Source organism: Amblyraja radiata, chromosome 13, assembly GCF_010909765.2.
Source record: "Amblyraja radiata isolate CabotCenter1 chromosome 13, sAmbRad1.1.pri, whole genome shotgun sequence".
Lineage (NCBI taxonomy): Eukaryota > Metazoa > Chordata > Chondrichthyes > Rajiformes > Rajidae > Amblyraja > Amblyraja radiata.
The window spans coordinates 25,353,422-25,378,374 of NC_045968.1; the positions used below are offsets into that span (position 1 = coordinate 25,353,422).

The 24,953-nt window shown below is 41.9% G+C and overlaps 1 protein-coding gene across 14 annotated transcripts in view; it reads right to left on the reverse strand.

The window, feature by feature from the left end:
- kif1a (kinesin family member 1A) overlaps positions 1 to 24,953 on the reverse strand; it is a 209,205-nt gene that overhangs the window by 50,407 nt on the left and 133,845 nt on the right. For 11 of the 14 annotated variants that reach the window (XM_033031477.1, XM_033031469.1, XM_033031474.1 and 8 more), the window contains 7 exons: positions 16,187 to 16,477; positions 8,318 to 8,436; positions 7,019 to 7,104; positions 5,638 to 5,773; positions 3,693 to 3,855; positions 3,222 to 3,312; positions 1,234 to 1,352 (listed from right to left, as the gene is read on the reverse strand). In XM_033031477.1, the coding sequence (XP_032887368.1) occupies positions 1,234 to 1,352; positions 3,222 to 3,312; positions 3,693 to 3,855; positions 5,638 to 5,773; positions 7,019 to 7,104; positions 8,318 to 8,436; positions 16,187 to 16,477 (1,005 nt within the window). The remainder of the gene's footprint in view (positions 1 to 1,233; positions 1,353 to 3,221; positions 3,313 to 3,692; positions 3,856 to 5,637; positions 5,774 to 7,018; positions 7,105 to 8,317; positions 8,437 to 16,186; positions 16,478 to 24,953) is intronic. The other 3 variants (XM_033031475.1, XM_033031481.1, XM_033031480.1) reach the window with 1 other exon arrangement.

Here is a 24,953-nt window from a genome sequence, read left to right on the forward strand (position 1 = left end):
ATGCCAGCTGTCATCTAAACTAGGGTTATGTATACCTGGACTACCCACCGCAGACACTTGAAGGGTCTGAAAAAATATCACCAACGCTGTCCCATTCATTCACACCAGACCTTCTTTTCATTATCCCCCATGTTCTCCTGAAGCTTCGGTTTCTCCCTATGCTCAAAGACGTGCTGGTAGGTTAACTGGTAACTTATCCTTTAGAGTGATTCATGGTAAAAAGAGTCAAATGGTTTTGATGGGTGTGTGTGAGAGAATAATGTAGGAATACAAAATAAGGAGAGGAAGAATGAGACTGATTGGTTCAGTACCCTGGAAGCTGGCATGGCCCTGCAGTCCACAGAAGACAGTGGAGGCCAATTCACTGGATGTTTTCAAGACAGAGCCAGATTTAGCTCTTAGGGCTAATGGAACCAAGGGATATGGGGAAAAAACAGGAACGGGGTACCGATTTTGGATGATCAGCCATGATCATATTGAATGGTGGTGCTGGCTCGAAGGGTCAAATGGCCTATTCCTGCACCCATTTTCTATGTTTCTATGCTGGGCCGAATAGCCTCCTTCTGAGTTGGAATAAGGCAGGCAGGAGACCATTGCCATTTCAGGTAAGTGTGCATGTGTGATCCAACGCTTATTTGCTTATCTTTCCCAGGTCTCTGAACTGTAAACTGACTGGAATTGAGCGTCCTTGATGTGCAAAACAACCACTCCAACTAGCTAAACACATGTATTTTAATTTTCTCCCTGAAGTGTTTTTCTTCTTCCTTAGGTGATCAGCGAGGGATTGAAGTTGGGCACCTGGTTACAATTTCACTCATCTAATCCCATTCCTCTCCTGAGTTATTCATATGAAAGGATGTGACAGATCCAACCTGAGGTAATGTTCCTTCTGATCATCTTAACTATTGAGCCAGTATTTGGCCTCTGTGAAAGTCATGGGACAGGAATATAAATTCTGGGTGCCAATTTGTACACCAACAATAGGCATGGCTGAAGTAATTCTCTTTCAATTAGATTTTGTGCTCATAACTAGCATTTGCACCTTCATGTGTTACACAATGTCCACCAATAGTTTATCCTGGATGCTTCCCACCCACGACAATACCAATGGAACTAAAGATGGTTGCAGAACCTCTAACGCTATGAAGAGTGAGATATCTTTGAGATTTTCTGAGCTATCTCAGAAAAGACTGAGCAATGTGGCTGTAAACAACATATAGCAGGAGAGGTTACCTGATGAGGTCCTTGCACAGTGGTGGGAACGGGTGCTGTTGGTAGTGTCCAAAAACCTCAAAGACAATGGGTTGGGTCTTGATGTACTCAATAAAAGATTTGGTCACCTCCACTGCAATCTGTAAAAACAATAAATCCTTCAATTACATTTTAAGATTAAAAAAAGATAAGTTTCCAGACTGCTGCGGCCATTAACAGGACATGTGGTAGGACATACTGCTATGTACAGGTTGCTGTACATCATTGCTGCTGAGTCGTTACAATATTGTAAGTAAGGAGGTTTTAGAGCTGAAGAAGTCTTGTTTTACTTGAGAGCGAACCTGCCCTCAACTCCTTCAAACCCTATTTGCTCCTGCAACAATTGGTCAAACTCCTCAAGCCCATGACTCACAATCCATGATCAGCCCAGCCCTCTGAGCTCCTGACCTTTCAATCCCAGAATTCCCTCCTTGGTGCAATAGCAGATCACCAACCCTGGGCCTGAGATACTACTGAGGTTTGATGCAGCAGGCTATTAGTGCATGCACCATGCAACAAGTCCATAACCGAGTGCACCATATGTATTATTTGATTTTAAGCTTAGCTTTGCATGCATTGCTTTCTTTAGGGGGTCGGACAGTGAGGGTGTATGTTTCGAAGTTCAGTTGAGGGCTACATGGGTATATAGACTGTGGTCTAGTGGACCAGAGGAATTGCAGATCGAGACCCATTGGAGGGTGTGATTGAGTAAACACTGGTTGGAGGTGTCAAACAAGAGGGGGATAAACTGTACTTGGTTAAATGAAATGAATAACAAACAGGGGTGTCAAAGAATGAATGACCAATTTTGAGCCATGACCAAAATTCTCAAAGAAGCAGAGGGCTTGGTATGGTGTTAAATCAGCACATCACATCTCGAACCACTTGAGAGGATGTTGCCCATGTAACAATATTGGAGCAGATGTGACAATTGGATAGTACATTGCAAAGTGGTTTGGATGAAATTCTTGCCAGGTTAATGAACACTGCAAGGAAAGAAACTGTACACCATTTTCCACTGCCCCTGGCAGTATCAGAGGACTAGAGGAATAAAATGTCAAAAACTCCGAACCATACAGCACAGATGCAGGCCCATTGGCACAACTCATCCTCTCTCCCCTTAAACCAATGCCATCCTACCCTGGCTTAACTTCCCAAAAGACACACGTCCGAGTTCATTTCCATCCACCTCACTTGCTCACTTTCCCATTTCATCTGGATGCTGTTGTACTCTTAGACAAGCTACATTCCACAACCAAATTTGGTGTCAAATACGAACTCACCAGTCATGTCACTACGTTCTCATCCAAATTGTTAACATAAAACAAAAATGGACACCGCAACACACCCTTTGGTCATGGGCTCCAATTTGAAAAGGGACATTCCACTCTCATCCTCTGCACAAAGTTAGGCTGATTATCCATAATCAGTCCTTGTCTTTCCAAATGCAGATAGATCCTGTCTCCCAGAATCTCCTCCGGTAACAGAATGCATTGCCAGGGGAGATGATGAAAGCAGATAAAATAGCAGCAAATAAAATATATTTAGACAGACATCTGAGCAGTCGTGGAATAAACAAGTAAGCCATTTTGAGGTGTCATTTTTCCACATTCTGCTTTTTCCTTTTCCAGACTGACTCACTTCCTATGAATCTGCTCTCCCTCTGCATCTGCATGGTAGGAAACAACATTATTGTGAAATCACATCTACTAATACAGCACAGACACCAAGATCAGTACTGTATTGTCATCAACTTAGTGCAACACAAGATGCCCAAACACACTTTTACATATTAATATTATATCAGAATATTTTCTCCATCCATGGGATATAGACATTGCAGGAAGGTCAACATTCATTATCAACTTTTCACCACCTTCCTGATTCTCTGCAATCTGTGTGGCAGAGTAATGCCAGGGCAAACTATCTGGTTCTGCCTAATCACTGCTGTATCCCCAATATCGACTCACATTCTGCACATGGTAAAAACCCAGTGGGGGTCCTCGGCCTGTGTTCTTTAATGGCTCGGTAGAAAAGGCTTCTTCTTGGCGATGGATGAAACTATAAGAGAAATAAAGAAAGACAATCACAGCTAGACCCTGGTTAGAAGTTCCTTACTTGTTTTTGCTTATTTGATAATAATTCAGTGGAACTGTCAAAGTCTACATATATAAAGTGCTATTCAATCATAGTACTGGGTCAATACATTAGACTCACTGGGGGCTGCAGAATATAGGCAAAACTGCATAATGAGCTATATTACACCTCCTCTCATCTTGCCAGCAGAAACTCTCGAGATTGGTTTGGGAACATGGGGATGGGGTGTGGATAAAAGATGGCACTGTGACATTGGTGAATATAGCCCCACAGTGTAGTGTGGAAACATTATGCCTTCCATGTGCATGGTAATGGGTAAATACAGTTGGGAACGGCTCACTTACTTGAACTGGCAGAAGATATCGGCATATTCAGCGGAAATACTTGATGCCTGTAAGACAGTCACTCTGAAAGTGAAGTTGCTGCCGATCCTGAGATGCTCTACTAGCCCATCTATCTGTGCATCTACTGGTGACTTCAATGGACTCTCCAGATCCTCCTGGGTGGCTACAGAATGGAGACAAAACCACAAACATTCATTGAGGTATTTACCCCCAATCTCGCACAAACTTAAGACCAGTGTAAGATGGTGGTGATGGAGCGGTGGTGGGGGAGCTTCCTGTTTCCCCATGCACAAAGAAGGTTCCCCTTCTCTACCAGCCCAATCAGATCCCTCTGATTCTCTGCAAACCCTAACCCTAATTACCTTCTCATCATTGCAATACCCATTCATTCAGTTATAACATTGTCCTTCAGTTGGAAGAGTGCTGCCTGAATGGTGGTCAGATCCTTCGAGGACTGGCTGCACTGTCCCACCTGTAGGACAACTATGCTACCTTTGAGTACTTACAAAGCATGAATGGTATGCACTGAGAAGTGTTAGAGCAGAAGGATCTTGGAGTGCAGGTATATAGCTCCTTGAAAGTGGTGTCATGGGTAGATAGGGAGGTCATGAAGGCTTTTGACACATAGTCCTTCATCAGTCAGAGTATTGAGTATAGAAGTTGGGACTATGTTACAGTTGTACAAGACATTGGTGAGGTCACATTTGGAATACTGTGTTCAGTTTTTGTCACCCTGCCATAGGAAAGATATTGTTAAGCTGGAAAGGGTACAGAGAAGATTTACGAGGATGTTTCCAAGACTCGAGGGCCTGAGTCATATGGAGAGGTTGATCAGAATAGGACGCAGAAGGGTGAGGGGTGATCTTATAAAGGTGTAAAAGATCATGAGGAGATTAGATAGGGCAAATGCACAGTCTTTTACCCAGAGTACAAGAATCAAGAACCAGAGGACATAGGTGAGGTGGGAAAGAGTTAATAGGAACCCGAGGGACAACTTTTTTTCGCAGAGGATGGTGGGTGTATGGAATGAGCTGCCAGAGGAAGTAGTTGAGGCAGGTGCTATCACAGCTTTTAAAATACATTTGCTCAGGTACATGGATAGGATAGGTTTAGAAGGATATGGGCAAATGCAGGAGGGTGGGACTGGTGTAGGCGGGGCAGGTTGGTTGGCGTGGGCGTTTGGGCCAAAAGGCCTATTTCCACACTATGACTCTGTTAGTGTCACAATGCTGTGTTACACAGGGTAACCTGACAATGGTGACTGTGAATCTCATTGCTGAAGTTCACGCTCTTTACGCAACTTTCACAGACAAGGTCAAGGTGACCCAAAGGCAGTATTTTACAGCTAAGAATGGCATGGAGCAATTTCTAGATATGTGAATTCAGATCATATCTAAATGTGACCCTTCCCTTATTTGTTGTCCATGTACCACAATCAAAAGAGGAATCAAGAAAGGGTATTAAAAAATCTGAAGCATGGAAGCAGTCCATTCAGCCCACCGTATCAGCCAGCCTTCCATCGAGCTACGTAATTAGTCTCACTATCCTGATATTTTGCCACAGGACTATATATTTTGTTTTAAAATTATACTTGACCAATTACATTTTGGAGGTTAATATTTTGGCTTTAGGTTGTGCATTCTGGATAATAACAGCTTGTTACATAAAAAAAGAATTCACTTGCTTTCCCCAAGGAACACGACCACAGGTTTGAGAGCTCAGGAGCTAATTCATCAAAAGAAGATTCTAAGAGCTTTTCAACAAAAGAGATGGATGGTCCCAAATCAAACACAGGTTTTTGTACAGTTCAAGTAAAATTGTACTATATTGGAAAAGGTATGACTGAATCAATAATGTCAATTGTAAATGCTCACCCACATCCACATCCCAGACAATTCAAACCAGGTAATATACAGCGACGTGGGTTTGATCGGCCAGTACATACCTATACAGGTGTTGTTGTTAACCTCGTCGGCTGAAGGGCCTGAGTCGCTTGACTGACCTTGTCCTTCAACAATGCGCAGCTCCTCCTGTGACGTGCCTGAGCGAGACATTCCAGATGTACAACAGTCCGACTGAAACTAAACACAGCAGAGAGAATCACAGAGCGACATCAAAAATCCTTGTAAGAATCTGTGGCAAAGTTAATCAAACTAATGATGTTTCTAACAATAAAGACCATTTTAGCCTATAGTGCAGCTAACCCAGCCACATAGTCTAAGGTCTTGTACTTTCCTCTGCTCCATGTACTTAAGCACTTTTTTCATCACTGTGGGTGGCAAGGCATTGCACAATTCAACCTGTGGCAAAATGTCTTCCAATATAACTTCCCACCCTTACCTAAAATATTAATATAATTGCCGGTCATTGCTGAATCCCCATCAAAGGAGAGTCTGATGTTATGTTCATGTTTTAAGATGTTAGCATTTTCCATTGAGTTACCTCTTGACCTTCTTTTCTCCCGTAGAAATTATTCTAGAATCTCAGGTCTCACATTGTTATTTTCATTTGTCATTCACAGCTATTTTACTGAATCAATGTTTTAAGATAGTCAACGTTATACAGCAAAGAAATAGGCCCTTCAGCCTCATTGATTTTATGTCGAGCATCAAGCACCCAATTGTATAATCCTAAACTAATTCCATTTTTACTTTCCCCACATTCCTGTCAGCCCATTCCACCCACGAGAATCGACAACTCACATGCACACCAGCAGCAATTTATAGTGATTTATTAACTTACAAAACCACATGTCTTTGGGATCCCAGGATCAGAGGTTCTTTTGAACATTCTTAGACATAGATTACGGTGGACATTCTCAGTTTTAGATGTTAGTATGGGACCTTCAGGGTTTGAAGTTATTTTGGGGGTGATGGAGAGATTCTCAAGGTTAGGCCTTACGCAGTGTGTTCTCTGAATTATTACATTACATGTCTTACCACGTACTTATCCTCACAGTTTATGTTGCTGGTAAATTATTTATTCAATCTATTCTGGGTCTATTCTAGGATGGCAGTGGCACAAGTATTGGAGCAGCCGCTCATATCTCCAGCAACTCTGGTTCGATGCTGACCTCTGGTGCTGCCTGTGAGAATTTGCCCAAATGCCGCAAGTGTGTCAGGAGTGGTAGAATCTGGGAGCGGATTATGTGAAGGAGGGGAAGATGGCTAACTGGGAATAGAATTGCACTGTGGGTTGGCATGGACTTCATAGACTGAAATGACCTCCCTGTGATAAAGATTTAAAAAAATAAAATTGTCTGAGAAGCCAGATGCAATGTGGTTCAGGAAGTGAGAATGCAAAGAAGAACTATTTGACAGCATTACCTTCTCAAAGTGCTGGTCATCAAAAGAAATTTTAGCTGTTCCTGACTGTCGAACCCCAGAACCATAGTCTGGGGCTTCCTCGTCAGCTGAAATCAAACACAATAACAATATTTCACAATTAACATGTAGAAATGTTGATAATTCCTGTATTATCTTTATAGGAGTGCTTAATTTCTTAATTTCTATCCAATGTGATGTAATTTAGTGCATGTTAAACCCATGACAGCATGTATTAAGGCACAAGTCACAGGACACCATTTTAACCTCACATGTCAAGTAAAACATTAAAGGATTGGAATAATCACTTGTCTTGGTTTACTTTCCACACTGAGATAAGGTTGTGTTGGGCAGAAGCATAAATGGATAATTGCAAATCAGCACCTCATTCAAACTCATTTTCTTTGCTACTGACTACTGACAGATTTAATTCCAGGGCAACCAAACATATTTCATACAATTCTTTCCTTTTCTGATGATGCTAATACATTCCAGAGTGAAAGACACAGTGTAACCCCTAGGGTCATAGAGTTTTGCAATGTGAAATCATGCCCTTTGGCCAACTTGCCCACATCGGCCAACATGATCCATCTACACGCCCCACCTGCCTGCATTTAGAAACATAGAAAATAGGTGCAGGAGTAGGCCATTCGGCCCTTCGAGCCTGCACCGCCATTCAATATGATAATGGCTGATCATCCAACTCAGTATCCTGTACCTGCCTTCTCTTCATACCCCCTGATCCCTTTAGCCACATCTAACTCCCTCTTAAAGATAGCCAACTGGCCTCAACTACCTTCTATGGCAGAGAATTCCACAGATTCACCACCCTCTGTGTGAAAATTTTTTTTCTCATCTCGGTCCTAAAATACTTCCCCCTTATCCTTAAACTGTGACCCCATGTTCTGGAATTTGGCCCATATCCCTCTAAATCTGTCCTATCCATGTACCTGTCTAAATGTTTCTTAGTACTAAATGCTTCTAAATGTCTCCCAATTTGTGGCAGTACAGTGTGTGACCCTCTGTACGACTCATTCACAGTGAGTGAAAGGATAATGTGTGTCCACTATACCTCATTCTGATGGTAGACAAAAATGCTGGAGAAACTCAGCGGGTGAAGCAGCATCTATGGACTGAAGGAAATAGGCAAAGTTTCGGGTCTATTTCCTTCGCTCCATAGATGCTGCCTCACCCGCTGAGTTTCTTGAGCATTTTTGTCTACCTTCGATTTTCCAGCAACTGCAGTTCCTTCTTAAACATACCTCATTCTGATGTTTATTTTTTTCACACTTTCTCACTTACCAGAAATAGCCTGGACAGCTACACGTAGAAATCCTTTGACCTCTCCCTTCTCACTGACTATTGCCACACGGTGTACTAATGGCACGGGGTACAGCAGGTTACTGAGATAAACAAATGCTCTGGAAGGAAGAATACAACACACATTAGCTAGTCCACCCAACAGCAGCTTTAACTGTAGGTGGTTCTACACTTCCTTGTTGGCTCAGGGACTTCACAGCTGGGATTGTTAGAACATGGCATTGTTGATTTGGTTTTCTTGCAGCTGGAATTAGTTAAGACAAGATTTTTTGAAGACAGAGCCCACTGCACTGGTTTGTGAGAAATAATGAACATGGTGAATATGAATGACTGAAGGTTTGGATTTGATTTTTGCCTGTCGAATATTTTTTAACAGATGTGTTCTGGTGCTGACTTCATTTAAAGATGCTCCAGTTTGCTGGTAGTTAGTGTTAATGGCTTTTTTCTCTTTCTCCACATGAACTGAATAGATGGCCCACAGAAGCAACCAACTTGATTAGCCCAAATACTCTTTTCTCTTTCTAGTCGTCATGTGTCAACTCAATAGGCTGGTAGAGGTGATAAGATTTCGTAGCCCTAAGTATCCCTAAATCATTGTGTCCGCATGTCACAGTTTTTGGTTGCACTGTTCATTTGAGTATTGAGTTCAGTCAGATTATCCCAATGTCCAGAATGGCGGAGCAGACCGCTGTTCACTTTGCCTCCACCATTGAAATCATACTCTGTATTAACACATCAGATCTGGATTTATGCTGGCTCAGAAACTTTCATGGCAAAATCTAATCTGCTTTCCACATGGAGAAGGTGCCTCCTCCTGGCAGATACTGAAACAGAGGGGTGGGGAGTGGTAATAGTGTAGTAATGCGTATTCAGCTAATTTTTGGACTGTATGTATAGTTGATAGTTTGCGCAATTGGAATCGTTTGCTCTGTCCATCAAGGCATACTGGCTTGATTTGGAGCCTTAGCTGATGATGTTGTTCATCACTCTTTCTGTTATACTGATAGAACTTGACATTCAATTACAGATCTAACAACACCGAATGTAGCGGTCATGCACTAGCAGTTGGCACACTTTGTGACTGGATTTAGTCAACAAAAGTGGTTCTACATCCAACACCACCTCTGCTTGGGCTGTCCTCCCACTTCTTCTGTAAATACAGCTCTTACTTTTGGATGCTCAAAGATAGTAACTGGTATGACATTTTTCATTAAAGGAAAACTGCCATGAGATGCAATTTCCTACCAGGATGCCTAACACTGGCCAACCAAGGGATGCTTTTGCAACAGTCACATTCTTCAATTAAAAGGAGTCACATTTTCCAAGCCATGATGGTACAAGAATGGTCCATGCTTCTGGGTGAAGGTAAATCATCCAACTTCATATGGACTATCTTCTGGTTCATCACAGAGCATTTCAATGCTGCAGTTCTTCCTCACGTTACTGGAGTTTCCAAAGTGGCCTCAACATACAAACGTTCGACTCAAAGACAAGAGTGGCATTGACAGAACCACCACTGACAATTGACTAAGAGATCTTAGTTCCTAACATGGAGTAATACAATCATACTGCATAGAAATGGGCCCTTCAGCCTAGCATCTGACCATCAAGTACTTTTCTAAAAGTACTTTTAGCAGCACTTGATCTGAAGCCTACTGTGCAGTGGAAATTCAAGTGCTCATCATGATACTTCCTAAATCTGAGTGTAACTGCCTCCATTATCTTCTCAGGTAGTCAGGTTTGGATTCTAACCAACCTCTGGGTAAACAAATTTGTCTTCCAATCTCCCCTATGGGAATGAATTATAAACAAAATCAGTATATGAATCAGTACATTTATTTTTAACTATTGCCCCACCCATTGTTTATTTCTTCTCAAAGAGGAGGTAAAGGTGATCACATTGTGTTGATCGGTCCAATTGTGACAATATATCTTCCTCTTGGGGTAGAATTCCAGTAGGGCAAATTTTCCACCAACCCCTCAATCCCTGCATAATTGGCCAACACTGACACACAGTGGAGTTTCACTGCCAAAAGGTAATATTCCATTGATCATTACAGATTCCTGACCCAGGAAAATGAGTCTGAGTAAGGGAGAATTCAAAGAATAAATGAAAGGAGTAAGAAAGAGATAATACCAAACCCTATATGCTGGCACCAGAAAGAGAGCAATTACATGTGGGTCCCAGCAAAATCTGCCAAGAAGAAGAAGCCTGCATATGTAAAGTGTTTTACATGGAGTAGACTACAAAGGGGAGGCAGCAGTGAGCCTTATGTTGGTGACCTCTTGGAAGCAGTGGTATGACTCCTTGTGATCACTGGACAACCTGCAGCATCAATCAAGAAGTGGTCTGGATAACTGGTGAGGCAGAAAACATTATCAACAGACATAAGCCTGACCAGGAAACTGACAGAACAAGAGTGACAGGAAAAGGAAATTATTAATGTAGATTGACTAGATGGTCCTCTGCTGCGGTTCTAGGCCAGATCTTGGAGAATCTACACTGACTCCAAATCAAATTTCAGACCTGAGAAATGAAGACATTTTGTGCTGATTTGACAGGATTCCTTAGGCTGGTGCCTATCCATAAGTCCCACGAACTGAAATGGAAACTCAGGTGGAGAGCAATAAATTGATAAGAATTATAATGGTTGATTAGAATTGTTTCCAAAGTATCTTTCATAGATGGATCAACCAACTTCTTTCCATGAGAACCACACCCTCCTTCGATAACACAGGTAAGAAACGGGGCATCTATTTTTCTGTAAAAACATTGATCTGCAATCTGCTGTTCTCTATCTGTTGGCCTGTTTATGTCAGAAATAACCATCTCACGTTTCTTTAATCAATATTAACAATGAACTGGATCGCTTTTCTCCAGTGCCTTCGCGAGATGACATTGATGTGGTGTTAACTGGCGATTCTTGTTCGATGCCTTTACAGTTATCAGAACTTGAACTTTGTTATTTTAGGAAGTATTTCATCCAGTTCTGAAACCATCTCCAATAGTGATTTATTCATGAAACAGGCTTGTGGACTCATCTCCACCATCAGGTGATATGCCAAATAATGCAATACTCTTTGACTGAGACATATATAGGCATCTTCCTTCCAGCAGCCTCTATAACTTTAAGTGGCAGGCACCACAAAATGCTGGACATTCTCAAATGGTTTAACCATTAATGAATTCTTGAAGGCAGAGCTAGTCGGATTCCTCGTGATGACTGGATATGTTGCAACAGTTTATAATAGAGAAAACTTTTCAAAATCCATGAGCCTGAGTAGGGAACTGACAAAGCATCCCAGTAAATGGGTACTTAATGTGACAGGAAAAGTGAATTACTTGTTCTCACTCACTAAGTTTTAGGAAAAGGCTATTGAATTTGTGAAGAAGGCCCCGTGATTGGCCACTGGCAGAAAGGATTCCATTGATGAGGTTGCAATCAAGTGTGGGAAAGGGAATAAAGTGTAAAGTCCCTGAGTGATCGAAGTGGAACCACCTGCAATCTTCATCCAACATATACAGCACGCCACAATGCCAGGAAGCAAAGCAGCAAAAACAAAGCAGCATCAAAAGCCAGCCAAAGCCAGCCAGTGAGAAACTGGAGACAACCACACATGGACCACCAAAAGATTCATCAACAAGTCACAATTAGCACGGAGGGGCGGGAATCACTGCTGCCTTGCAATCAAGCAAACTTTGTGGACATAAAAACATCTGTAATAAAAAGAACATAAAGAAAAAAGATATTCAGTAGCATTAAATATGAGCAACCATACTGGATCCAGTGGATTCAGTCTGCTTCAAGAGGAAACAAAATCTGAATGGGACAAACACCCAGTTTCCATTGCCTAATCTGTAAATTCTCCACACAAAAAAATGGAATATAGTACGCAGAAGATTAAAACTTCTCATGAGCTCTACTGCTTAATTGCAAAACATTTACCAGGCACTTCAACCTTTTTTTGTCATAAGAAAGTTTCACAAACAGTGACAAATGGAGAAAGGTAGAGCAGGCAACGTTCTGTTCATTTGAGCGTGATATATCGGGGCAGTCTGCTGTGAGTAGCCGTGATTGTATTTCAAGGGCATTTTTCAGTGTGAGCTAGATCATCTCTGGCAACTAACCACAGTCACCAAGATTCAAAGTTCTCTTATATCTTTATCCTTCCTGGATGTTATATTGGGATTATGCACAATTGCTGCCTGCATTGCCCAAGGGAATAATATATCATAGCCAGATGCATAGGCAAAAAATAAAATTTGGCATTTATAATTAAAAAATACCAATAGCATGATTTTTTATAATTCTTTAGGACTTCTAAATGCAGTAGGATATTACCAAGTTTCAAAAGTGTGACCTTCTTCATTAGAGGTCAGACATGGGGGATGAAAGGTGAGATTTTGTAAATGTCCTACCAATCCAAGAAGCCTAGACATTCTAATCATACTTTTTTGCATTTCTGGCCAGGGAATTTTTCAGGTGGACAGGACTGGAAATGTCACACACATAACTGTTCCGTACGCCATTCTATCGATACACAATATCTTGCACGTATTACCAGAATGTAGCTCACTCTGCTCAGTTTCCACAGTCCCTCTGATGGCGATGGTATACCATTTCATTTCTATGTCCATCATTCTCATATTTTCATTTTACAAGATTTCTTAACATAGACACCATGAAGAGCCCAGTCTAGGATAGCGGAAGATTCCATCTACTGTATACACATAGAAGTTTAGAATCAACATATTCTCAGGGATGCTATCAGTAAGGTCCCATCAATTTTTCACCAACGGTGATTCCTGGGTCTTGCTCGGTGAGCACCCACTGACATTTCTGATGAAGGGTCTTGGATAGGAAGCGTTAACTGTTTCTCTTTCCACAAATGTTGCCTGAGCTACTCTGTGTTACAAAATATTTTGTTTTTATTATTACTGTATCAGATACTCTCCAAAATGATCTGTCAAATTTAAATGATTTATCTGGTGAGCTTTGGGCATCTAGAAGGAATTTTATATATTTTTTCCTGGGTGCTTGTCATGAAATATAATTCTATTTATTGCTAACATCTGTTTCTGAACATAGTGAAAATCATTTAAAATAGAATATTGAGTCTACAGCCACAGAAATCATCAAGGAAACATATGTCATTAAATGCATTCGTAATGAAAAGAAATTGCAAGGTTCTTAACACAGTTAATCCCCCTCCTTGTCCAACTAGCTCCAGGGGGATGTGATAATATTGTACCAATTCAGTTCAGCACAGCTTTAATCTAAAACATGATAAACAGGAATAAAAAAACATCTGTGTGACTCATGCGACAATCACAAAGAGAAACCCTGAACATGGCAAGACACTTGAAGCAGACTGAATATACAGTGGCCAATGCAAAGGAGCTGGTAACAAGATTGGTGAGGTGCAAAGGTGGCATGCTCAGAACACAAAGCTTTCAACACAAGAAATAAGGAAAGGAAGAACGTCAGTTGAAAGAAAACATTGGCTAAACATTGGTAGAGCCAGCTTCTATTGTAGCGCCTGTAACATTAACAGAAGGTACCCAGCATCTGGCGCAGCGGTTTTCAAAATGGCTGCACAGCAATTAGCAAAACAGTAGTGCCAACGTGCGTGCACAGTTTGAGAAAACTATTTTATTATTTTTCCAAAGCTGCTGTGCTGGGATAGCCAATTGAGATAAACTGAAACATATTTGGAAACTGAATGCCTTGGCATGCCTTGTTGCGATGCCTTGGCATGACCTACTCAGAAAGTCTGGCATGCCCTACTGAGATGAGCTGGTAAGGGGACAAGCTCTTTCATCGGGAGAACTGTAGGATTCAAAGCTGTGAAAAAAGATCTCAGATATCAATGGGCTATGAACTGTAAGACTGACAAGGCAACTGCATTGACACCTGGACTAAACCTCCAAGTTAATATAGAGGTTTACATTCAAAACATTATAATTCAAATAAACACTTCTAAACCAGAAGCAACACATTGAATATTCATTAAATGTAACTGAAATTAAATATTTTTTAATATGTTTAATGATATTGGTCTGGAGATTTTGTTACCTTTACATAATACCATCTAGCTGTTCAGTAGACACTCAAGAAGGATATTCTTTCTCAAGAAAACCGAGAAGTGGGCCGAGATTAACACATGCCTGCAACTGTGAGTAGTGAGCAGAGTGACCATCACCTGCATGAGCTGTGAAGAGTAGGCATAGCGACACACACTCTTCGGTGCTTCCTGTCTATCTTCAGGATCTTTTACAACCATCCCTGGCCCAATTCATCTTGCGTGTAATGCCACAAGAATTTGTTTACCAAGGTGTTTACTGTTGGCCTCCTGAAATTGAACTATGTTGGAATAGTATTCCTTGCATCTTAACCCTGCACTAGGGTGCACCCACCCTTGCCCTTACCCATTTCCATTATTCTGATTTCTCCAACTCCATGAATTCATCAAATACTTAGTTTTGTAATTCTACCAGCTGCCTAACCCACAACTAACTTTATAAATTTGTCACATGCTATGCCACCTTTCAGCCCTCCATCAGTTGAAGAGATGTTATGTACATCGGCCTTTCTCTCTGCCCCGAATTGTTCTTTTTCACTGCTTTTCTTCCCACTAAACTGATCATTCACTTGCTTTTATTTCGCACCCTTTCATTTACATCAGAAGCCCTGCTCGCTCCTATTTAAGAGTTTACTTGTTCCATGTTGGAACACAATATGGTCAGAAGGTAAATGGTATATTTAATTGCTGCTTGGTGTTAGTGTTCTGAGATTAAACACAAGCACTGGACAATTCTATTTAAGGAGCAAATTTCTCCTGCTTTCCTTGAAAGCTCTAATTCTATCAACTTCATATCAAATGCTTTCCTGGTAAGAGGTAACAATTTCCAAACCAAAAAAGTTGTACAATCCTTCTTTAAAAAAATTAACAAAAAGGTGTAGTAAATTGTTCATTAATGCAAGTCTCACTGCAGTGCCCTATTGTCAACCATGCTAGAAACCACAGCAAAAGCTGCCTTCCTCCGTGAGATACAATGGAATCCATATGCATACAACTGTGATGTAAACAAAGGCACAGACATTTAACCAATTTAGCTGCATCCATTTTGGCTATCCAGATGTTGGGTTTAAAAGGCCAAATCCAGTGCTTCTGACCCACCCATCCAAAATCTAACTGAAGCATTTTATTGTCCCGTGGAACGCATGGGTCTCTGACAAGAGAGAGAATGCAGCAAGTGGAAGCTGCTGCTCTGTCAGTATATTCTCAAACACAGGGGGATCCACTGGGCATCCTGCACCCTATCAGCCAACAAGCGGTAAATCATGTGCTGAGAATGAGTAAGCTGAGGAAATTGTTTGCAGAAATCTTTGCTCAGTCTCACCTTTCTCATGTTGAGCAGAAGACAGAGCACATTCAATAAACTTACCAGGCTTGGAAACTCATTACCCCAAATAGTAGAGTGTCACCAGATTCATGTGAATACTTCAGCAATCCCAGATAAGTTTGGGATGACTTTGGTATGACTTTTACCAATTTGTTGCATATTGTAGGATTCCACTCTATCTGACAACATGAATTTTGTCTTGGCACTTACAGTATTAGTTTTCTAGATGGTGATAACGCAACTGTTGCACAGTATCACAGTCCACATCTTGAATGAAATCTCCATCAGTGTGAACCAGCGGCCCTTGAGGCAAATCTGGGGCTTATGGAGAATGGATAATGACTCCAACATTAAGATCTGTTGTGACCATTTGCCACTGGGGTTACTCTTCTCAGTGTGAAAGAGCTAGTCCCTTCCCTTCATGCTCTAGAGACCTCACCAACCTTCCCACTAAACTGAACCAGGGTGAGCGGTCGTAAAACGGGTCCTGGCCATCATGGTGGAACTGGTACCCTTCGTCTCCCCCCAGGTCAGAAAAGGGATCATCCAGAAAGATTTCATCGTCCAGCTCCTCCTCATCCTCATCCTCATCCTCATCCTCCTCATCCTCCTCCTCCTTTCCATCATGGCGCTCGTCTGCGAGCTCAGTGATGTCAGAGTCAGGGTTCGAGAAGGTGGGGGAGGGGGTGAGATCAGCCATGCGCTCAGTCATGCAAGTGTTGAAAATGGGAGTACTAGTACAGCCAGAGACAGGGGAACTAGGGTTAGTACAAGACAAAGACATGTTAAAAAAAAACTCATCATTCAACAATAGGCCAGAAACTCTCTGACTGACACCTATCATCAAGATTCTAATAAATCTGCTCCACAGAAACCTGAAATCAGCAAGCTTTGGTCAGAAGGTGTTTCCCTCTTAAAGATCTGCTGTCAAAAATACATGTATCAGGATGCCAATGGACACAACATTCACGCATAGGGCAGGCTCAAAGGGAATATTCACCTCATTTAGGTCACGGTTGAAATAGCAATAGATATTTGAGTTTTTTAAAGAATAATGAGAGAGAAATTGCATAGAATAGTTATAAAAGTTAAAAGCAGCCAAACAAAGTGTTGGTCTTAAGGTTCTAGATGGTACCACTTCCTGATATTGTTACTTTACCAATGAGCTCTACAACACTGGCACAAAATCAGAAGATACTCTAGCCCTTTCCCAGACACTGCAGAGACCCATGACCACTTCTGACCAATTTCTTACTGATTTCACAGATCTGAGGGCCAGCTTCAGAACACCCCAATCTGATCCTTTACCCCGTCACAGTACTTCACACTGCAGACCTTGTGCTTGGCATCCACCTTAACGGATCGTCACATGGCCTGGCCATCACCGTGTTTTCTTCCTCTGCCCCTTAGTTCATGCCCCTACTCAATGAAATAACCACAGTACGACCACCCATTCACTGTGGCTTGCTCTGTTTTAAGTATATATCCAATTGACACCTGATTCTTCTTTTGCTACCATTTAGACAGTGCATTCAGGTCAAATTTGTATTTATAAATATTCTCATCCTTCTCAGTTTATTTCGCTAAAGGCAATATTCAGGTGAACATTTTCAGTAAACAGATACTATGTATCTAGTAATCTAATGAGTAAATAATACACTCTCTCCACCCTTCGCTGCCCACCAAGTGAACAATTATTTATGGAGTGGCCATCTAATGGAATCACAGCTGCAGGAACCCAGGTTTTATCCTGACCTCAGGTGTTGACTGCATGTAGTTTTCATACAACAGCATGGGCGTCACCTGGATGCTCTGGTTTCCTTCCACATCCCAAAGATGTGCCAGTTGGCTATTGAAAATTACCCTTTCATGTAAGTCTATGGCAAAAAGACTCAAAGTGGAGTTGATGGCCATGTGCCAGAGAGGGTAAGTTGCAGGGCTTCTGGGAAGTGAACAGAGGGCGAAGGGGAATGCTGGGATGTTCACCTGGGAGCCAGCGTAGATCTGTTGTCCTGAGGGACCTCCTTCTATGTTATTACACGATGAGGATGCACGTTCAGGACTAATCTAAGCTGTGGACAACTGGATTTTATAACTACCCTTTTAAAAAAAAAAACAGTTAATTGTTATTTTAAGTTGGATACCAATAAGAGAATTTTGTTTAGCAATCAGTACATTGTCCAATGCGTGAGGTACGCGATAGGAACAAAAGTATGGGTACAGGGTCAGCACTCACTTGCCCTCGTTCAATGTTAACCAGGTCTGCTCGTTCTTCTGATGCACACACTGTTTCAGCCAAGGCTGGCTGTATTTATGGGTGGAAATCTGAATGAGCCAGCACATGGATTGATCGGTGAAGTGGATACCCAGAGCAAGATTACCAAAAAAACATTCAATATTCAGCATCTTCAAGTGTTATGCAGAAGAAGTGTAATAGTATATCAAAGAAATGTTACAAACAATAGCAATCATTTCATATGGATATCACAATATGACACTCCTACAAGTGCATTATTCACCACTTATTTACATCGCTCTCTGCATCAGGAGGAATTTCTCTTTATCTGGGCAAGAAACAATTCCGTGAGTTGCACCCAATTAACCCGCTTGTCCAAACATTACTGCTGTTACACAGCAAGCTCATCCCCTAAATCAGGTGGAAGATGTACCATTGATAATGGGTGGGCTGTACAAGCGGAGGAGCAGGGGAATTTGTGGTTTGATTGAGATTTATTGTGATTGAGAGACCCCTTCCACCCCTGCAACGGACTGTTCCAGCTGCTACGGTCAGGCAAACGCCTCCGTTGCCATGCGGTGAGAACAGAGAGGTTGAGAAGGAGTTTCTTCCCAGAGGCCATTCGGACTGTAAACGCCTATCTCACCAGGGACTAACTCTACTGAATGTTTTTCCTTCCATTATTTATTATGTAAAGGTATATGTGTGTTTATGATTGTGTTTATAGTTTGTTTGGTTGTTTGTCTTTTTGCACAAAAGTCCGCGAGCATTGCCACTTTCATTTCACTGCACATCTCGTATGTGTATGTGACAAATAAACTTGACTTGACTTGAAGCACCAACCACACAGTACGTGGTGCGCTGCATGGGACGGCCAGTACAGTGTGCATGGGGAGAAGTGAACAATACAAAGTATGTAGCCTGGGGAATGATCAGTGGCGCTTGTGGAATTTGGAAAAAAATAAGCAGAATGTAGTGAGAGGAATGACCAGTGGAAGCAGTATGAGAATGAAGACTGCATGAGGGGAGGGGAGGGGGTCACACTTTCCAAGTATCTAAACCGACACGTATGGCATTCATTCATTAACTGCACCAGCTCATTCTGCACAGACATAATGATTGCAAGGACTGATGTTACACTGATTCATTGATTGGGCCACGAGTAACACAGCCACACTAATTGAAATGACTTATATGAAGTTGGTCCATTGATCACACTGAATGATGACTCATTTCATAATTTAAATGTTTGGTGCCTGGACTAACTGATGTAATTTTCTGCAATGAAGGCACTGACTGGTATGACTATTGACTAATACAAGGAACTGGAGACGCTGGAATCTGGAAGAAAACACAAAGTGGTGGAGTAATTCAGTGGATAAGGCAACATCTGTGAAGGGAATGGACAGACAAAGTTTCTGGTCAGGACCCTTCTTCAGACTAGTTGCATTAATTACAGTGATGGCGTGACACAAATCAAATGATTATACTGAAGTGATAGCACTGACATTTGTCGAACTGTCCCAGTGACTACAATGACAGGTTTCACACTGATCTGATGATTGCATTAAGTGGTAACATATTGACAGCATGAGACCAAAAGTAGAAAAAATTAGTGGAACAATTTCAGATTTCAGTAAAGGAGGGCCAAGACATTGATATGAAAGAAAAAGCAGAAAAAGTATATAGCCTCAGAAGAAACACAAATACAGGTTGCAAGAATTTCTGTAAATATATATGAAGGAAAATTAGCTGGTTTAGAGTTGCCCTTTTGAGATTGAGGTAGGAAACATTGTGTTGAAAAATGACACAGACATAAAATATTTTGTGTTTGACCACAGTTTTTTGGAGTACACGAGGTTCGGAATGAATAAGGAGCACAAAATATTAGTTTTAGTACAAACTAGTCAAGGAGAAATTGATGGGAATGATAGGTCAGAAATCCTTTGGAACCAATGGCATTTTGACGTTTTGAACAACATGGTTACAGAGATAGTGGATGTACTAGTCATCCTCCAAAATTCTATGGATTCAAGAATGGTTTCCACAGATTGAAAGGGTGCAAATGTAACCAATCATTTGAAAAAGGAGACAGAGAGAAAGCAAGGAGCCATCGGACAGTTACTCTAGGCCAAAAGGAGGGAAAATGCTGGAGTTTATAATTAAGAACAATGGAAGTCTCAGAGAATTATATTGTTGTTGTGTAGAGTGAAAATGAATTTATGTAACAGAATTTGACAAATCCATTAGAGTAATTTTGAGATTGTAGTAGGCAGAATAGATAGATATGGTGCATTTGCTCTTTCAGAATGACTTTGATAAGGTGTCAAATTAAGAGATGTCAAACAAAAATAAAGAGGCCATGGTCTCAGGTTAAGAAGAGAAAACATTTAGAGCTACTGACTGTCGCCCTTTAGTTCTAACATGGACCATAATGAAGTGTTTTGAAAGACTGGTAATAGCTCGTATCTGTGCTAGTCTTCGAGCAAGCTTGTAGTTTGCATATGGGAAAAATAGATCCACGAGGATACCATCTCTCTTGTATCACGTTGAGTTCCAGATCATCTTGACAATATGCCTTGACAGATCAGCCTTCAACACCATAATACCGATTAAGTTCATCCCTAAACTTCTGGACATTGGCCTTAGAGCCTTCAAATGGCTTCTGGACTTCTTGATTGGCAGACCTCAATAAGTTTGAATTGGCCATAACATTTCCTTCATCCTGTTGGTACCCTTCAGTGTTGCGTGCTCAGTCACTTGCGCTACCTCCTGTACACCTAGGACTGTGTGGCCAAGTACAACACCAACTCAATGGTTAAGTTTGTTGATGATATTACTGTTGTTGGCCATATCAACAACAATGATAATACAGGATACAGGAAAGAGATTGAAAACCTTCTACAACAATTTAGCCCTTAGCATCAGCAAGACAAATGTGTTGGTTGTTGACCTAAGGAAGCAAAGAGGTTGAACAAGCTCCGTCCTCATCAACTGAGCTGCTGTAGAGATGGTTGACAGCTTCAAGTTATTTTCACCAGCTATCTGACCTGGTGCTTTCACATTACCACTGGTCCTCTTTCAATAAGATTAGGGTTAACCTAAAGGGGCTGTCCCACTGCGGCGACCTAATCCGTGAGTTCAAAAGAGTGTCTTCGACCTTCAAGCTCGAGGGCACTCACCTGAAAAATCTCGAGCTGGATCGACCGTCAGCGATGAAACCGCGAGCTGGGTCGACCGACCGCACACACACATACACATAGCAAAGGCGGAGACCAGGGAAAGCGGGGGAGCGCTGTCTGAAAATCACACCCGCGATGAAGAGGAAGGTAAAAGACGGCTGCACAGTGTATGGTAAGTCTTGTAGAGAGCGCGGAGGGGTGGTGGGGGGGGTTGAGAGAAGGGGAGAGAAGTAGAAAGAAGGGGAGAAAAGGGGGGGAGAAGGAGTGGAGACCCATTTAAGGGGTCAGACAACGTTTAACGTTTAGCGGGTATTTTACCTCGCCGGTCGGTTTTCCTTGGTCCTGAAACCTCCAATGAGCCAAGTAAAATGCCCGGTCAGCAAAGGAGATTGCCTATGGCTGCCCTCAACTGCCTGTAACTAAATAGCGACCCCACTCCATTGCACTACGAGTTAAAAAGAACCATGCTGACCAAATTTTACTCGCAGAAAAATTTTCAACATGCTGAAAATTTTTCCGCGACGTAGCTGAGGCCGCGAGTTTGCGGGAACTTCCCTCGAGCATGAAGGAGAGTTCCAGTGACCTCATAGGACCTCCTAAGACCACATGTCGACCATGCTGCAAGTTTGAGTCGATGACAAACTCTTCTAAACTCGCAGATTAGGTTGCCGCAGTGGGACAGCCCCGTTACTGTAATCTCAATTTGTATTCTAATATAACTTTTCACCACTTTGCTTCTTAAGGGTCTGTCTATTCCTATTCAAAGACACTGTTTCCACCCCATTCTCAGGGTTTAGCAATGAGTTTAGAAGGGATGATGGTGTTGAACGACACCAGTCCGTGCAGGTTTTGAGAACATGGGCAGGTGCACCATCAGGGCCAGATGCGGTCTGAGGGTTCAACCTCGAGGGGGATCTTCTGACTTCAGCCTTGGACACTGAGATCACTGTGGTGTCAGGGACCGCGGTGGCCATAAAGATACATTGTTGTTCTCCTTTTCAAAGTGAGCATAGAAAGCATTGAGATTGTCCAAGAACGATTCATTGCTCTCACTTATTCTACTTGGTTTCATCTTGAAGGAAGTGCCACTGTTGCCAAGCATCTGCCTGATTCTCTAGTCCGGAAGTACCTCTGTGCATTCTCAATGACCTTTTTTGAGTTTGTACCTGGACTTGATTGTATGACTCTGGATCGCCTGACCTGAAGGCCACAGATCTGGTCCTCAATAGATTGCTCATCTCCAAGTTCGTCCAAGGCTTCTGGTTAGGGAACACTTGGATGGTCTTGGTAGGAGCACATTCCTCCATACATTTCCTTCTTAAAGTTGGTAACAACAGTGGCGTTTTTGTTCAAGTCCATTGCTATGTCCTTGAATATCACCCAGTCTACCCAGTCCAAGCAGTCGTGAAGTTGCTCCTCTGCCTCCCCTGATCTGGTCGACGCAATCCTTTTCACCAGTGTTGAAATCTTCAGTCGCTGCCTATATGCATAGGTAGCTCAGCCTGGTGGTCCAATTTACCAAAGTGCAGCGGAGGGATGGAACAATAAACATCTCTCATGGTGGAAAAACTGTGCTCAAGAATGTTTGATCTTCTGGTGCTGCAGGAGACATGCTAATGGCAGTTTGGAAGTATCTTCTTCAAGCTAACCTTGTTGACGTCCCCATTAATAATGGAGAAGATGGTGGAGTACATTGTCCAGAGGACATCATTGACCACAGCATAGAGTTCCTTAAGTATTTGCCGAATGTCTACCTGAGCTGGGATGTGGAATGCAGTCATGGAAGTGAATTCCCTTGGGACATAGAAGAGACAGTACTTCTCTGCTAGGTGTTGCAGATCAGAGGAGCAGAAGTTGGACAATGTCTGAGCATCACAACGAGTTTATTATCATTCTTCCTGGTCCATATGATGGATTGAAAAACATTTGGGCTAGAGGCCGAGCTTGGAGAACTTGGGTCCCTTTGGTAAAGTCCCTTTGGTAAAGCAATCTTGCTCTTAAGTCTTCAATCTTATTTTCTCAGGACTGTACATTAGCCAAGAGGATGCTTGGGAGGGGAGAATCATTATTGTCAACACTTCATTCTTAGTCTGAGTCTGCCCTGGAGTGCATTTATTGGGCATAATGGAGGCCACCCCAGCTATGCCAGGTACTGTACATATGGATCTCTGTGTCTATCAGGTGATCATGAAATAACTCATTCATTTAAATCATTCAGAAGCCTGTTAGTTACACCACCAATTTGTGACATTTCTCTTTGCATCAAAAGTTTAAAATGGGTATATTTATGATTATCCTGCTGACTCATCCCACAATGTGTGTGCACTGACTAGTTCCAGTGTTGGTGTTTGAATGATCTGATTCTATAGTGCTAGATATTGCACAGATATTTGTCACAAGGTTTGCACTGATTTGTTTCACAGTGCTATATTTGAAATGGACTGATTCCATAGTATCAGTGTTTGTATTGACTAGTGTCACACTGTTAGAGTTTGCACTTGCTGGTGTCACAGTGCCAATGTTTGCACAGCCCGATGCCACTGTTTTAATGTTTACACAGTTCTTTGTCACAGGGTCAGTATTTACATTGATTTGTCCCACAATGGCACTGTTTGTACTGACTGTTTTGATAGTGTCAGTGTTTGTACCGATAGTTTCATTGTTAGCACTGACTGATTCAACAATATCAGTGTTTACACTGACTGGTGCCCCATGCCAGTGTTACACTAGCCAGTGTCACAGCGTCGGAGTTTGGACTGAGTGATTTCATAGTGAATGCACTGACTTATGTCAGACTGACTTGCGGGTAGTATTACACTCACCTTTTCAAAGGATTGACTCAAAATTTGTTCAGTGGTGACACAAAGACTCAGTAATTTTGTTGCACATTATTTTGTTGGTACGTTCCATAAACTGAATTACTAAAATCTTAAATATTTTATGTAAGGATCTAAAATTCATCAAAACAGTAAGATTGCTCTACAACAAACTGCAGACAAATGACAGTTTGAAACAACGGAATAAAACATTCCTTACAGTGTGATATAGGGACATCCTTCAGAATGACGGATTCTCTCCTACAGTCCAGCATGTCTGCCATGGTCAGTCTGTCGAACAATCATTATAGCTCTGGGCCTGACTCCCCTTCCATCCTGATATCTTCCATTTCCTGAATATCCATATGCCTATCCCAAAGCCTCTTACATGCCATTATCATATCTGCTTCCACCACCAACTCTGGCAGCACATTACAAGCACCCATCACTCACTGCGTAAAAAACATACCCCGCACATCTCTTTTAAATGTTGCCTTCCCTCCTTAAAGCTATGCTCTCTAGTCTTTAATATTTCCATTCTGGGAGAAAGGTTCCGTTCGTCTTCCCTATCTACTGTATGTCTCTCATAATTTAAATTTTTTTAATCAATTCTCCCTTCAGTTGTTGACACTCCAGAGAAAACAATCCGTTTGTCCAACCTCTCCTTATCCCTTTAATCTAGGCAATATTCTGGTAAACTTCTGGTAAACACTCTTCAAAGTCTTCATATCCTTTCTGTAATGGGGCGAAGAGAACTGAACGCAATACTCCAAATGTGGCCTAACCAAAGTTCAAAGGCTGTAAATGGGCTTCCTGGCTCCTATACTCAATACCCTTCTGATGAAGACAAACACACCGCCTTCTTTATCATTCCATCTGCTTGTGTATCACCTCTAGGAAGCTATGGGTTGTGTCCCCAAGGTCTTTCTGTGCATTAGTGCTGTTAATGAGCTAGATGAGCACTTGAATTGCCAAG